Source organism: Taudactylus pleione, unplaced genomic scaffold (genome assembly GCF_031769625.1).
Source record: "Taudactylus pleione unplaced genomic scaffold, aTauple2 ptg000127l, whole genome shotgun sequence".
In the NCBI taxonomy this organism is placed as follows: domain Eukaryota; kingdom Metazoa; phylum Chordata; class Amphibia; order Anura; family Myobatrachidae; genus Taudactylus; species Taudactylus pleione.
In genome coordinates, this window is record NW_028284529.1 from 17072922 (window position 1) to 17090292 (window position 17371).

The window sequence follows — 17371 nt, forward strand, 5'->3', positions numbered from 1 at the left end:
TGAGATGTGAATACACCCGCTGGAAATCTGGTGCATACTGTATGCAACCAGTGGTGCTTTTTGGGGTAATTCAATTAACTGTGGGGTTTTCAGTTAGCTGTGGGAACACTGCGTGCTATTTACCAGAGGCAGGAATTTCCCTTGCAGCATGAGGAGCTTCTAGGAAAAATCTGTATTAAAATGCAGATTCTGCATTTTAACAGGCAGGGAAACCCATTGATTCCGGATTTTACGTGGATTCAATGGGTTAGTGCACGCAGATCCGATGTTTACCACGCGATCTATCAACTGCGTGGTATACCCTGCGGCTAATTGAGTTTCCCCCCTATGGGCCAGATCACCCATTAGGTTATACTACTAAGGTGAGTGAGGTAAGAAAAAAAAATGTTTTATTAGTAAAATAAAGCAAATTTTCTTTCTTTTTAAAAATGTTAAATGGTTATTTTTTGCATTTTATACAAATTAATCTACACCTCAAAGCCCCAGACCAGGCTTCCAATGCAATATGTATGTTTAACCCAGCAATTCCGGGTCATGCATTCAGAGAATGGCCCTGACTGACTAGCAATGTGGTAAGTTTTTTCTTACTACTGCCTGCCACTCTGTCCTAACATTTAGTAGTAAATTTACTAAGAATCGAGTTTTGTTTTTTTCAAACACTCTTTACTTCGCTGAAACTTGGGTGAGTTTCAGTTTTTAAACTTGCAAATTTACTAAGAAGTGAGTTTAGCTGAAAGTGAGTTTTCCCATGGTGAAGTAGATTGAGATTTCTACCCCTAGTTGCTAGTTTAGATGAGATTATTCACCCGACATTGCAGTGTTTTCTCGCTGCCAAACTCACCCGAACAAGCAGCCTGCACATACTTTGTCAGTGAGATATGTGAAGGCTGCTTGTGTTTTACCTGTAAAATACGGGTTCAAATTACAAAAAAAATTACGTAGGCCCCCCAAAAGCATAACAAGGCCCAGACTTATCAGCCAGTCCTGGTTCCCAAAATTACGGCGAACAAAACGAGTAGGGCTGCAGGGCTAGTCCTGGCTTTAAAGGTAGGGGGGAAAAATTGCATAGGGGTCCCCCTATATTTAAAACCAGCACTGGACCCAAACCTCCCAGGGTATAATGCCACAGCCAGGAGACCCTATTACCGGGTCTCCAGGGCCAAAGCATTGTCACCCCAAGCTGGTCACACTGATCTGTGTATGTATCTGGCAAACTCGCAGCTCAGGAGCTGGTCTGTTTGAAACTTCAATTTATTAGTGAGTTTGCCACAATCTCACCCGAGATTGTAAACTCGAATTTTAGCAAATTCCTGAGTTGCATCTTTTTCATGAAAAGTACTTCCTAGTTTGGCCGATGGTGAGTTTTTTCGACTTTGCTATCTTACACGAGTTTTAACAGTGAAAAGAGAAAACTGTCTTCCAAACACACTCAAGTTTGTCTTTAGTAAATTTGTGAGTTGAGAAGCATACCTAAACTTATGTGAGATTGCAATCTCACCCGAACTTGATTCTTAGTAAATGTACCCCTTAGTCTCCCCCTCCAGCCCATCTAGTAATCTTGCAGCAGCAGTGGAGTATGGACAGTGTTTTGCCTCAGATATCAGTATACCTGGACTGCAACCCCACCAGCAAGAAACAGGTAATAATTATTATTTTACTTTTTCCAAAAGTCACTCGTGAGAAACTGGTAAGTGGGTATTTCAGAAAGGAGAGATGGAGGGCTAAACTTTTGCTAGGGTGCTGAGACACCTTGCACTGGCCTTGGGTCCACGGTCTAGAACATAGATTTCTGACACATCATTTCATCCTTTCATGCAATTGTATTCGTCTCAGACAGAACAGAGAGTTTTTTAGTTAAAAAAAGTGTATCCCTAACTCTAGGTTATAGCATTAGCGAGTGATCTGTAGTTGGCTGAGCTACTTCTACCTCAGTCTTTCATTCGGGACAACGTTATTCCATACTGACTATGCTGTACATAACGTAGCTCATTTCCTAAGTGAAAACCATTTTGTGCCTTTTTGCATACCAGAGTATTGGACCAATATTGTATTTATTGGGGAAAAGGGACTGTTGCCTAAGGTTCAGGACATGATTTATGTTATGGAACATATGTGCAATTGTCAAGAAGTCCTGGAGGCATGGCTGTGTGTCCTGTCTTTATTTGGCGATGTTGTTGTCAGGTATATTTATTGAAAAATGGCTCATACAGATGTAAGTGAATTTGCCCTGCTTGTGCCTCAATAGGCAAGAGAGGGGTATTCTAATGTAGGCCGAGTACAATAAGGATGTATTTGCAGAAGCAGGCCATATCAAAGACTTATATACACCCGAACATGACATTAGAAGGTTGGTCAGGTGCACATAATAGACGATAATTTTGGTCCCTAAAGCTGGCCACACATCTAAAGATTATCTGTCCAATTAGCCAACTAGTTGATTGGTTGGAATGAAAATCTGGTAACGTTTGGGATTAAATGAAGATCAGCAATTTTTAAACTCGGCCAATGTTTAAAAAAGTCAGAGAACATGCAAACTCGCATGCTTTTCAGACTAAAAAAACTCACGATTTAAACTCTCATCCTTTTGAAGATAAAATTCGACCAATGTGAGTTACTGCTAAACTCTCACATTTTCTGAACTCTCACCCTATTACATTTGGCTCTTAGTGTACATGTTTAAGCAAATAAAATAAATGTTAAAAACATGGTTGCTAGTGAATGTGACATTTTGAATGATGCAATCTAGGCACATATGCTACTGATGCTGATCAGCATTCAAAGATAGTTGTTACTTTGCATATGATCAAAATTCCGGCTTATTTAATAAATACAAATTGTGCTTGCATTTTGGGGAGCAATTTCAGCGTTCACTATATATTAACTCCATTGTGTTTAAAATAAGTAAAGATACTGGACCTTGTTAGCTAAGTCTGTCATACAGTATGCTATAGAAGGGTGAGCTAGTGACACTAACACACTTAAACATATGTGTTTATGTAAAGCTTTCATTTAAAATATTATGAATAATTCAAAAGCAAACCATACCTTCTTTTTCTACATATGAAGCAATAAATAGCCAGGACAATAGCCTCTGTTGCCAGAAAAACAGCTGCTGAGATGACACCAATTTTCCACGGTTCAAGTCCCAAGCTTTCATCTTTGCCTATAAATGGAAAAAGCAAAACTAAACTGTACAAACACAAACAACAGCATTTTGTGATGGATACTATATGTAAATTGCAGGTAACAAATACTAGGCAAACCTACATACCCTATTTAACCTACAGTTTTCAGATATTAATTTTTTCAATTAATAAAATTGTGCAGTGTTTTGCTTAACAACTGATCTAAGGGGCTAATTCAGCATTGCAAACAAGTGCAATGCTGAACACAGATTCCCGATTATCGGGAATCTGCACATGTCCAGGACCCATTCTGCGAAAGTGCAAAACGGGTCCTGCGTAATCGCATGCAGCCTCTTTTGCCTCTGCCTGATTGACAGGCAGAGGTATTTACGGGATGGTGCGCGGGCTGGGTCGGCTTGCGTTCCCGGAAATGGGGGGTGGGGTGTTCTCGCTGTTTTCCAGGAGTGGCAAGGCCAGGGGCTGCGTGGATGCAGTTTCCTGGCCTCGTAAAATGGCTAGCTTGAGTAAGCTGAGGATGAGGATGGTAGCGATGGTTATCCCAGCCTGCATTCGCATATTTACAAGAGCAGAATTGCAAAGCTGCTTGCGTGCAGCTTTGCAATTCCATCCCAAGCTGAATCACCCCCTAAGTTAAGAATTTTATTTCAAACCTGTGTAGAGGAAATATGTAATTAAAGATGCCTTATTATTAAATAGGCCCCTGTGAATTGTGTGTAGTGATTTCCAAATGTAAACTAAACAAACTGCTACAAAATGTTTGCTGTTAACAGATTTATTTATTTAACATCATCATTTTGAGTTTAAATCTAGAGGTGGCTTAAACCACTCAATGTTTTGGAATCAATTTAGTTCTATTGACACTAGAAATCCCAAATTTACTTTTACATGCTCGTGATTACAGATGTGTAGTAATCTAGCACTGTTTTTGGCTTAACAATAATTATTTGAATTTGGCCCCAAATGTTTCTTGTTACTATCACACAACTGAGTTAAGTACTGTAGCAATATACAGTCCAGGAATAACATTCTCTGTCTGAGTTTAGAAACATTGTAGAATTCACATGTATTATTGATGTACAAAACTAGTTTAATCTCCAAAGAAACCAACTCCTATTTTCAGCACTTTGTTGTAGATTTCCATCATCTCTTTTAATCCATTAACTCATCTTTTTAGCTATGCTTGGTATAATCACTATGACATTTTCAGCTTTATTAGTTTGTAATGTACAAGAATTAAAGAAATATGAGATAAACGATTAAATTTTTTTTACTATTCATAAATTGAAACCAGGTTTGTAAAAGGTACATTAAATGACTCTCCTTTATTATGTTTCTTCTGTGTGCTTTACCTCCATCATCTAATGTTCCTTCTAAGAATGCTTCAGTTTTAGGAGTCATGGCTTGTGACTCAGTTGGCTCTGGTGTGACTGGAGGCATACCCTTGTCATTTTCCACTTCTGGGGTTGTGGTTCTTTCATTGATGTTGAAGAGTGTGTTATCCTCAGTAAAAATGTCATTTATGCTATTAGTCTCTTTACTGGCATCAGAAATCCCTGAGTTAGCACTTTGTGGCAGCTGAGGCACAGGAGAAGTCTCAGGATGATGTGAAAGAGGAGATACATTGCGACTCGGCATATCTAGTCTGGAGCCTATGAGAATGTATCACATACGGGTTAATTAGCAAACAGTATCACCTAAATGTTTAACATTTTCAATGTTGCAGGGTTTCTCAATCACTGTAAGGAGATATGTAATGAGTTGTTGTTTGTCAAAATCTGCTCTTTTAGAGATTTGCAGAATTTAAAAGGGGTGATTTTATTAAAGGCAAAACCTGATATGGTGCCTTTAATAATTCCCCTTTATAGCCAGCAACAAAAATGTCAGAAAAAAAAATAGATTTTGACTAATTGCAGTTCACTACATTTACCCCAATATCTATAATACAATACAATATAAGCTTGGATTCTTGTGACTTTGTTTAACTATAACTTTAACTCCACAATACTAGATGCCTTACATTAAAGAACTGATCATAACATTTATAAATATATAGCCATACATTATCATACCTTGACAGAACTCCTGGCATGGATTTGGTATATTGCTATGTCTAAATGCTTGATTTCTGTATACAAAAATGTCACACCGAGTAAGAACCAGTGTTTGTGCAATGTGCCTGGCATGCATGGAAGAAAATACATTTTAGTACAATTATGCTCTATATCTAATATGTCTTCCAAAAAATAGAAAAGGTTGCCATATGGTCTACAATAATATATGAAGCATAGAAAGATATCTAGTTTTAATCCACACAATCCAAATAGATTAGGTGTAGAAACTTTGATTTATATGGGTGTGCATTTGACATCACCCTCTCTCCACAACAGTATAAAAATAGCCTCATGTCACACTCTGAGATGTTTATAAATGCTCAGATTGGGGCTGATGTAGAAGTGCAAGCAAGAGCGGCATTGCATGCATAGAAATTAATGTGGATCATCAAGCCACTAGGTGGCCGTCGACCACATCCATCTGCAGCCTCATTGTGTTCTTGTTGGTTTAACCCCTTGCACGGGTTGGGTACAGGATGCTGGTGTTCGGGATCCCGATGGACAGAATCCCGACACCAGAATCCTGACAGGGTTAGGATACGACACCTGTCGATAAGTATCCTAACACTACCCCTAATCCTAAACCTAACTCTCCCTCCCCGCAGGCTAATCCTAACCTCCCCCCACAGCCTAACCCTAACCCTCCCCCCCTTGTGTCTAACCCTAACCCTTTCCTCCTAGTGCCTGACCCTAACCCTCCCCCTAGTGCCTAATCCTAATCCTAACCCTCCGCCTAACCCAGCTACTTACCTTCGGGATGCTGGAGCCGGGATTCTGACTAGTGTCGGGATTCTGGCATCGGCATTCTGAGTGCTGGCATCCTGACAGCAGGGATTTAAACTACATCCCCCTTACACATCCGAAGAGTGCAGGTGTTGTCTAAACCTGGATGAGCTCTGAAGCTGTTAACAATCTAATAACTTGTTTGGTGGCAGGTTTTCTCACACACATATTTTAAAACAGTTATTCAAGCTTTTACTATAAAGTGCATACGAAAGCAAATGTGCTATACAGACATAAGGAATACACTAAAGCTTCACCTTGAGTAGGAGAGAGGATTAGCACTTTGGACATGCTCATAGTATTATTAAATAAGGCACGCACAAAGTAAGTAGCATGTTTATGATTATTTGATATCTGCATCGAGTGACAGAAGGAATTGAATATGCCTGGTGGGTGTTTAAACCCATTAGGCTGGGTCAGCTGACACAGTTAGGACAGTGGTAGCATTTGAGGCTTAATTGGTTTTATTGTTTCCAGTGTTGCTCAGCCCCAACAACAAATAGTGCTGCCAGACTGGCTAATGGGTTGGCTTTGCTTAATGGAGGGCCAAGGTGACAATGCCACTTGGATCCAGCTACAGGTAGCACTGCTGAACTGTCTAATGAGCCAATAGTAATTGATGGCTGCTTGATGCCTGTAGAGGCTGTAGGCTGGCAAGAATCCTGATTTACTCGCTGGTGACCTCCAGATAATGCAGGGAACATCACAGTGACCTCCAGATAATGTAGAGAGCATTGCAGTGACCACCGTATAATGCAGACAGTGTCACAGTTAACATCAGATAATGCAGAGTGTTGCAGTGACCACCAGATAATGCAAGAGCAATGTAGTGACAGTCAGATAATGCAGAGAGAAAGTTTCAGTGACCACCAGATAATGCAGACAGTATCGTAGTGACCACCTGAAAATGCAGACAGTGTTGCAGTGACTGTCAGATTATGCAGAGACAATCATTGATCCACATATAACAGTTAAAATGAATACACCCATCACACACACAAACAAACACAATAATAATACCCATGCACACACATTAATACACCATCCCCAGCACAGACAGTATTAACCGACCCAAGTTAAAAACAAATACACCCCATCTCATTGCATTAGTATACCATCCCTATAAATAACATTTAAACATTTTCACACTTCCACTAGCACTTACCTGTCCAGAAGGAGGAAGTTTCTGGTCCCTGAGGAGCTGAAGGGTACAGGAAAATAATTCACAGACTGGATAGACTGGAAAAGGGGTGGAGACTCAAGGTAAGGGGTGGGGTCTTTGCAAGGGACAGGAGGGAGTAGATAAGAAAAGTCAGACAGGGTGTAAGAGACGACGGGGACTCGGGTGAGGGGGCATGGCCTTGGCCAGAAGGTAGTAGAATAGATTTGTCAGACAATGAGTATAAGGGGGCGGAGACTCAGGGTGTGAGGGTCTTGGAATTGAGTAGATTCAGTAGATTAGAGTCAGAGTAGTGACAGACAAGGTAGAGGATAGGGGTGGGTGGAGACTTGAGGTGAGGGGACAGAACCATGGTTAGGGACAGGAGATTCAGTAGAAGATTCAGTTAGGGAGGGTAGTGACGAGGTAGAGTATAGTTGGGGTCCCAGGCAGGGAGGGGAGGGATCACTGGGGCATCTGCTCTGAGCAGGCAGCCATTCTGAAGACTCAGGAAGTAACCAGTGCAGTCACCCGACTATCAGTCATAGCTCCTGCGGCCTTCACTTTAATTGTACCGGCCCGAGGGGTATATGGCACCCTGCTTCCTTGCCCACCCCACCCCTGACAGGAGAACCTTGCTCCCAAACATGTTCCGCTAAATCACTGCCCCCTCCCAGAAAGGAGCATGGCCTGAAATCAGTGAGGCCCACCTGGGAATCATCCGACTGCCTCACGGCCCAGTCTAAGCCTTCTTAAACCCCCCACCCCAATAACCATACACATTTGGCCATTTTAGTTGTTTCATTTTGGGTTGCAACAGTTTTATCTGAAGTTCAATATTAATGTTATTTCTGTTGTTTGTTTGCAGGAGCAAGATTTGATGTTACATTTTTTAGGCTTGTGGTACAATCTTTCGTTCATTGTGCAGCTAAATCCCTTAATTATGTAATTTTGCCCTTTTTCCAGAGTTGCAATATGTTTGTTAGTTTGGTGTCAGAGGCATGTGTTGGCATTTCCTTTTTGAGTTTGGTTTGACAATACAGTGATCCTTTGGGTTATCATTTGTGATTATTCTTCATTTGGGGGGTAATGATTTGGCTGATAGGACTTATCTGGATTTAAGGTGAATTATTCAGGAGCTGTCTACCTTGAGTGTGTCAGTGCTTCATTATTTAGGTGTTCTGGTAAATTATCCTCTGATTATTTTTAAGTATGTTCAACTTTTGGCCATATGAGGTTCATCTTACAAAGGAAGGTATATTCCTGTTTCTAGAAGACTTGATGAAGGGTGTCAGGGAGGTACTAGTTGTTTAGTATGGCGGTGGTTTCAGCTTTATTAAACCTCAATGGTGTAAAAGAACAGCTGCAGTGACCGTTTTACTATAATTCTTGAGGTGCTCTCCCCACCAATACATGGGCTAGGCTGATTCTACCCTACTGGGGTCAGTGGCACCAATAGTCCAGGTGGGCCTTATGTCTCTGTGTCATTGATATGGGAGTTGGATCCCATGAGTAGAGTATAATGGGTTGGTTGAAGGCCTCCTATCTAGGGGTGTTAATTTTGCAGATGGTGATACTGTCAGTGGGACCATTCTTTCTTCTCTACCATACTTTCTTTAACTACATTAACTTAAAATTTAAAATAAAGTGGACCCTTTTTTTCCCACCAATATTTACCTCTGTGTCATTCTTTTAAATAAGTGTATGATTATGGTTAACTGCATGGTTAGGGAGGGCTGACATCAGCTGATATAGTGTTTAAAATAAAACCAGGTGCTGTACTGGTATATAATTTGTAGATTTGAAGCAGTGTAATATAAATTATCATAGTCATCAAAGGTAAATGATTGCTTCCATTTGTGTCTTGATAGCTAATTTAGTAGATATTTTAATGAAGCATTTTCAATCCATTATTCATGTTTATATAACACATTTTTGAAAAGTAATCTGCACAAAGCTCAGTATTGTTTAAAAGCACATTTAGCCACTGAGTTTGCACTGTGAAAACTGCACGGATAATACACGGCAACCCAAGCAATTCCTGCTTAAGAAACAGCTTGTAATTAATAGTACAGTAAGCGGAATAATGGAGCAATTAAGTCACGCTAGTCAGTGTAACTGCTCTGCACTTTTTTTCTTTAACAAACCCATGCAGTGCTTAAAATGCGGAAAACCTTGTGACAAATTAAAATGCTACAAATCAAACCATTTAGTTTCACATTCAGGTCTTGGACTTTTACCAAGCAGTTATTTTAATTGGACAACACAAATGAATTGGAACTGATAATTAAAAAGCTTTATTTTACAAGACGGTGGAATTAGGAATTACACCAGCAACCAATCTATCTTGTTTAACACTCCTGGTGAATCTACCATTAGTGGTTTTGTTTTATTGCTTTTTTAGTTGAAGTTTTCAATTGTAAATTCAATTAACAGAGATATAGAGCTATAATTATGCAAAATATTTTAATAATATATATCTAACGGCGAAGTAAAAAATAATGTCACGTTTTTCAGTTGAGTAACTAATAGTTATTAAACTAGCAATGTATTGTATGTTAGAACAGTCATCATAAAAATGCTACAGAAATAACAGTTCAACTTAAAATACTGTACAAATGGATGCTGCTGACTATGGGCCTGATCAGAGATGCATGCAGTAACAGTCACGGCTACATCTGTTTGCTGAGCAGCAGTGGCTATAATGCAAATGCTACTTTCATGCACCTGAATGTGTAAGCACTGAAATGGCCACTTTCATCATTACTGCCTGGTATAACACCAAGATACTCCACCAACAGTGCACCATAACATGCACCATTGGCCCTTGCCCTGTGGCAGGTGCAGTGTCTCCATCTGAACATGCTCTCTGAGGCTGCGACTCTGCATCTAGGAATGCAGCAGCTTTCACTGACATGCCCGCAACACTACCATAACACTCCAGTGGAACATATTTTTCCCATTGGCGAGTTATGGTCACTTCCCAGTCACAACCCAAGAACGCCCATGGTTTCCCTCATCATATCTGATGCCAGCGTTCACATACGCAAAAGCTAATTTGTACATACACACAGGTCAATGCATGCACCACAGGGGTTTTCAGAATATTTGGTGCTGCGCAGTAGCAAATAATCACTCAATTACATGAATATCGACACTGCGTGTACATAGCGTTCACCTCTGAATCAGGCCCTATAACTTTAATTAAGGCTGTCAAAGTCTTGTAGGCATAGAGATGGTTAACATTATTCAGGGAGCAGCAGATAAATGGTTTATGTTCAATTTTATAAAATGACTGCTTCCACATGGCCTATATATAATCTAAGCAATCAAATGATGAATTGTTGGAATTCAAAACTAGAAATATAATCTGATGGTTGAAATCATATTGGACTATATGAGAGCTACACAGTGTCGGACTGGGGCATAAAGAACCCACCAGGGGAATAAAGTAGCAGAAGCCCATGCTTAAGGTGTGTGGTTATCCACCAGAGGGGGTGTGGCCAGCCACCACAGTTGCTTGGCTAACCATTAGGCAAATATTGGTGTAGTTCCTATAGAAGCAAACCAAGAATCGATGTTTATCAGTGGTTCTGCTCCACAAGATAACTGACTCTCTAATAGAATAACAAAGTACAGTTCAGTGCACAGTCTGGAATACGACCCCTACAGGGGGAGGGGGGCCCTTGGGCACGGTAATTCTTGCATAGATAAAAAGCACTTTTTTTTTGCAAAATAAATTCTCTACTTAAATTGGGGGTATATAAAAATGCCTATAAGAACATATTTGTGTCATTTAAAGCCACTTTTAAAAACCTTCCAAATATGCCTCTAACGCCCACCTACAATCTTAAAAACACTTGTCCCATTCATATAGCACCCCCATATACCTGTCCCAAATCAATGAACCCATTTTCCTGAAGTTTACACATTTTCACCCCAAAAATGACATTGGCCAAATTAGGCTAGTAAATAAAATATTTTTGCCTAATTAGTCATTAAGAAGAGTGTCACAGTCGTTCTGAACCAATTCCAGACATTTTTAACTTAAAATAGGGATTTTCCCTAACTTTTCACCTGCTTGAGGTGGTGAAAAGTATTTTGTGTTAAATCCTAAAAAGTATTATCATGTGTTAACTTCAGGGCTAATTGAATATCGCAAAAACATTTAAAGCACTTTAACGCGCAAAGACGGGTTATGGCAGCTAATTGTTCCCCCTATGCTGTATAAAAAGGTGAACTGTCTAATCTAGAAAATCATAAAATCTCCAAGATTTTCAGTAGTTCTCTTTGCTTTTGGCTCTTTATGTTGTATGATTGTTCAAAATGAGCAATAGTTTTAATGCACCATAAGTATTTATTCACTACTATTTGCATACAGCAAAGTGGAAGATTTGAGACATAATACTACTACTACTACTACTACTACTACTACTACTACTACTACTTCTACTACTACTACTACTACTACTACTACTAATAATAATAATAATAATAATAATAATAATAATGTGCCCTCAATTAGAGCAGTTTTCAGTGGTTATTCAGTTGGTTAATTGTATGATTTGTCTTTCATGGCAACAATATTCATAAAATGATCTTGGATCCTGTAGAATGTTGCCCTGGGTAGTTGGAACAGTTCATCCTACAGTACCTGAGAATGCTGTTTTACATCAGATACATGTAAATAAGATATTGCACCTTGCTAGTATGACTGTACCTGGGTCCTGTGTTGGTGGCACATCAGACTGCTCTGTGTTAGTGAGAAAAGTTACAGGCAGGTCAGTCTGAGTAACAGCAGTGGTTGGTTTCAAGACAGGGAGCGAAACAAACGTTGAGGTAGGTAATACAGTGGACTGGTAGGGTACATCTCCTGCAAATAAAATAAACACATTTTAGACTTGGTTTCCCTGATATTCTACATTATAAGTAGAATAAACTGAGGCAATGTTTCCCGAGCATAATACAGCACAAAACTCATATCATGACTTGCCAGTCTCTTGCTGCATTCCTAACATTCAGATTTATCCTGCAATAAAACTCCAGTGTTAGGTTCCTTGCTCTATGATATTATTTTATATTTGTTTTTCAACATAGTGATATATCTCTTTAGGCCACTGGATAAATAAACTGCATCAACCATTAACCGTACACAAGATATTTTACTTACAAATGTAACAGAGAGTAGAACATTTTAACAGAAGTTTTATGAGTTTACAAGTATTTGTTGCACAGTGTATTCTTGGTGACCTGATATACTGTATGCTTTGTACTCTATCAGTCACCTCATGTCCAAAGTGCCATGGTACTACTGACTTTTTCAGCAAATAAATGGCACTACAAATTTACAGCATATTTAAACAAATGCAGTTTATTTCATTGTATTCTATAATAGTTTACCCTGATTTAAACCTTAACCTTCATAGAAGCATTACGGAGAATTGAAGCATGAAATCTTATTTAGCTTTTTAAACTGCAAATATAAACATAGAGCAACACATTAAAGTAAAAAGACTTAGGCATTCATCTATTCTGTAGCTATGCTCTTAAGCTAGTAAGCACTTAGTACTGACACAAAACAGCATATGTCTTTGTAATAACAAAATACAATTAAACCAAATTTCAATTAATGTGGAAAAGCAATAACAATGTACAATATTTATCAAACTAATAGCCTTCAAAGATTGTGCACATGCTGTGTTACTGTTATTATTTAACTATAATATTTTAGTTGCAAGATCTGACTTTTTTCAAAGCATTTTACTTAAGGGTGGTATATACCTTATTTCACATTCACACCACATTCTAATGGTAATGTATTTCCTAACTACTGCAGTAAAATATTGATCTAAAGTGATGAATGTTGTTCCCCTGTACACATACATTTGAAAGGTGCTTGACAGAAATAGTTCATAAATAGTATCTACTGTAAACATGTGCTATGTTTATATTTATATTTTATATAAAAGTATTATAATTACCATAAGACATAAAGGTAGATTCAAATAGCCATGACTTGTGTCACACAGTCTCTCCTACTGGTAAAGTGCACAGAGCTATTCAATTAGAGACCCATGATCAACTGGTGAGCAGCCTAGAGGCAGCAGTTGACGCTTATCTGCTTGCACCTTCCATAGATACAAGCAGAAGTAAGCATTAACTGCTGCCTCTGGGGCACTTTACCTGGGACTAGACATTGTATGACACAACCTGCGACTATTTGAATCTGGACCATAGTATTTGACTGATTACAAAAATGATTGTAAGCTTACAGTACATTGCTCAATTTGAGGTAAACCTTTCTTTTAGAAAGTATCAAGTATATCTATACTTCACAACAAAGAAGAAAAAAAACATCTCTTTCTCCTTATTCTTGTTACTTTCCTTCTTAGGCACACACCTGGGACATCACACATTAGGGGACAGCCCAGAAATGTAATTATTATTATTTTTCTCTTTTTCATTTGTCTATTATTTTCTTGACCACTACTCTGCTGTTAATAACTAGACATAAATTCTTTAAAAAATGATGGGGTCTTATGTACAAGCACATTCAGTACATAATATATATATATATATATATATATATATATATATATACATGTATATATTCCTATATATATTCCATAGACAAAAAACCTTATGGTTTCACATACCCCATTAAGGCTTATTAGACTTGATCTGAAATCTCACAAAACCCACTGAATTTCTGCTTCTCAAGCTAAAAAAAGCAATGAAATTCAGATCATTGAGACTGACACCTTAATGGACGTGTTCCTTGTACAATACAGATTTGGTATGCCATCACACCCTGTGGTTAACTGCAGATTTAGCACTCTCACAGAGTGAGATTGCTGTCACACACAAAATGGTGGAGCTACTAATTCACAGAATTGTGTGCTCATTGTAATACACACATGCAGTCTATGCAACTAAGTCTGAGCAGTTATGCGGCACACAAATCCCACTCAGTGCCCACAATCTCAATCTTCCCATTAGGTCACCTCAACAATCCCACTGGGTTCCAACATCCTTCTCACTCCTTACATCAATCTCATTCTGAATACACATTCAGCTCCCTAATTGCTAACTCTATGCATGTGCAGTATCTTCATCTCCATGCTACTGTATCTTCCCCAATCCCTACTGCTGTGTGGTCTCCCAACTGTGCTATTCTGTATTCTCTCATCCACACCTATATTTCTTTCCCCATCCTCGCGGCCTTGTCTTCCTGCATCTGTGCCACTCTGTTTCCTTCTATCTGCACCACTACCTTCCCCCTAGCCATGCCGCTCTGTCTTCCCCTTATTTGTGCCACTCTTTCTTCCTCCATCTGCACCACTCTGTCCCCCCCAACCATGCCACTCTGTCTCCTCACCACCTGCACCACTCTGTCTCCCTCCCATCCGCACCAATCTTTCTTCCCCAATCCCTACTGTTTTGTGTTCTCCCATTTGTGCTAGTCTGTATTCTATCATCAGTACCAATCTGTCTTTACCCATTTGTGCTGCTCAGTCTTTCGGCATCCATGGCACTCTGTACCACCCCATACACGTGTCTGTGTCTCCACAAACAATGCCACTCTGTCTCCCCCATCTGTGCTGCTGTTTTCCCCCCATGTGCACCACTGTTTTCCACCTATCTGAAGTGCTTTGGTTTCCCCCCACCTGTACTGCTTAATCTTCCCCCTCTCCAAGCCTTTTTGTCTCCCCTGTCTACTCCACTCTTTCTCCTCCCCCCATCCACACCACTCTTATCCCATGTATGCAGCTCTATCTTCTACTCAGACCTCAGTTGCATAGACTGCATGTGTATTCCAATGAGCACACATTTCTGTGAATTAGCAGCTGCATTTTGTGAGTGCAGAGGGAGAGACGGCTGTGAGGGCAGGCTGCAGGCATGTGGGGCAGTGGCAGCAGTAGGGAACTGCAAAGGGGCAGCAGCGGGGGTGTGGAGCAGTGGCATTAGCAGGGCAGTGCACAGGGGCAGAGGGGCTCACTGGTGCTGTTGGTCCCAGCCTTGAACTGCTTCTTAAGGCCCCTACACATGGAACGATGTGCTCATGATGCAATTTCATGAACGATTTCTCTCCCCATCACTCCAGTACACGATATGGTGCTTAAGCAGCACATTTTGACATAAGAACTATTGTGCAGATCTAAAGATAGCTGACTGCATGCATGGATCAGTGAGATCTGTGATGAAGGCATCTGTGTAAAAAAAAGATTCAGAGACGCATGCACGTATCAGTACAATCCATGCAGCATGCATCTAAAAAAAAAAATGAATGACACAGATGCATAGACAGATCAGTAAGATCCATCCATGCATCTGTGTTAAAAAAAAGGAAAACAAGTGAAATTTAATTTTTTTTAAATGGTGTGTCCCCCACCCCTAAATTACAACCAGCCCCCCGGGTTTTTCACAGCTGGTCCTCGTTGTGAAAATACAGGTGACAAATGACATAGGGGTCCCCTGTATTTAGCATAACCAGCACTGGGCTTTTCAGAGCCAGTCATGGTTGCCAAAATACAGAGGACAAAAGATGTGGAGGTCCCCTATATTTAGCGCAACTAGTACTGGGCTCAGCTCAGCTGGTCCTGGTTTTGAAAATACAGGGGATAAAAAGTGTAGGGTCCCCTGTATTAACCATAACCAGCACCGGACCCTCTCTAGCAGGGGAGTAATGCCACAGCCAGGGGAGTCCTTTCACAGGGTCACTGGGCCAAAGCATTACCCCTGACCACTAGTCAGCACAGACCAGGGATCCCTGGGTAGGTGGGGACCACCAATTAATGGAGTCCCTCTGTCCAGGGCTCCCCAGGCCTAGGCTGATAGCCCAGGGCTATCCCTGGCACCCTTGGAGCAGTGGGTGCCAGTGTATAGTGTAGTGCAAAGAAAGAATAAATAATATTGTCTTTTGCAGGAGAACTACAGGTCCCAGCAAGCATTCCCCGCATGCTGGTACTTGGAGAACCACACACACCAGCATGCAGGGCATTATGGGCCTGCAGGTACCTGCAGAACCATTGCAAAAGAATTTAAATAAAGGACATTACACACTCACTATCTCACATACTCACCTAGTATCCCTTCATGGATCAAAACACAGACGCCCGAACGGATCAGTGTGATCCATGCGGAAAGCACCTGTGATAAAAGACACTGATGAATGGATGGATCAGTGAGATCCATCTGTGTAAAAAAATTAATAAAAGTGTTAAAAAAAAACGGCTCGGCCCCCGCCCCAAAAGAACAACCAGCACCGGGCTTTGGAGAGAATTCTATGCATTTTTTCCCCTGTATTTCCAGAACCAGGACCAGATCAGAGCTTAGTGCTGGTTGTGCTAAATAGAGGGGACCCCTACATTGTTTGTCCCCTGTATTTTGGCAACCAGGGCTGGGCCTGAAAAGCCCAGTGCTGGCTGTGCTTAATACAGGGGACCCCTATATCATTTGTACCCTGTTTTTAGCACAATCAGAACTAGGTCTCCAAAGCCCGGTGATGGTTGTTCTTTTGGGGAGAAGGTCACTCCATTTTTTTTTCTGTTTTTACGCAGGTTTTAATTTTTTTAAATACAGCAGCACAGAGGGATCTCACTGATCTGTCTGTGCATCTGTGTTTATTTTTTTTTACACACAGATACAGGAATCACGGATCTCCCTGATCCGAGCCTGCATCTGTCTGCTATTGCACATGATCTAATGAATATGCAAATCATTAGATCGCACATGATAGATCTTGTGCGAATTTTGAAAACGGCACCACTGCCGAACTCTGCAGAATGGCTGACAGGGACTGGATCCTCTCTGATCCAGGCTTGCTGCCAACAACCACACTGCCACTGCGTCCTGCTGCTGCTAATTTCCACACTGCTGCGCTAATGCCCGAACCCCCACCAGGTCTTTGCTGCTGCTAACTCCCGCTACCTATGCCAGGTCCCAGACGCTGCTAATGCCTGCTACCTCTCCTGGGTCACACCTCCATTAACACCCACAAAGGAGAGCCATCTTGTGCAACTAAGTGAAGCCACAGTATACCGTCTGCTGGAGGTCACCTACTGAGGCTGCACAACAAGTTAAAGCTTCTTATCTGTATAATAGGGCATTTGTGAGGTAATGGTTTAAAAACAGTAACTTTCTCAATTATCTGAACCCCACCCTACACTGGA

At 40.6% G+C, this 17371-nt stretch overlaps 1 protein-coding gene across 2 annotated transcripts in view; it reads right to left on the reverse strand.

Moving 5' to 3' along the window:
• LOC148523852 (uncharacterized) overlaps window positions 1-17371 on the reverse strand; it is a 48280-nt gene that overhangs the window by 19030 nt on the left and 11879 nt on the right. For both annotated transcript variants that reach the window (XM_088472664.1, XM_088472663.1), the window contains exons 2-4: window positions 11920-12072; window positions 4496-4795; window positions 3046-3163 (exon numbers count right to left, since the gene is read on the reverse strand). In XM_088472664.1, coding sequence (XP_088328790.1) covers window positions 3046-3163; window positions 4496-4795; window positions 11920-12072 — 571 coding nt within the window. The remainder of the gene's footprint in view (window positions 1-3045; window positions 3164-4495; window positions 4796-11919; window positions 12073-17371) is intronic.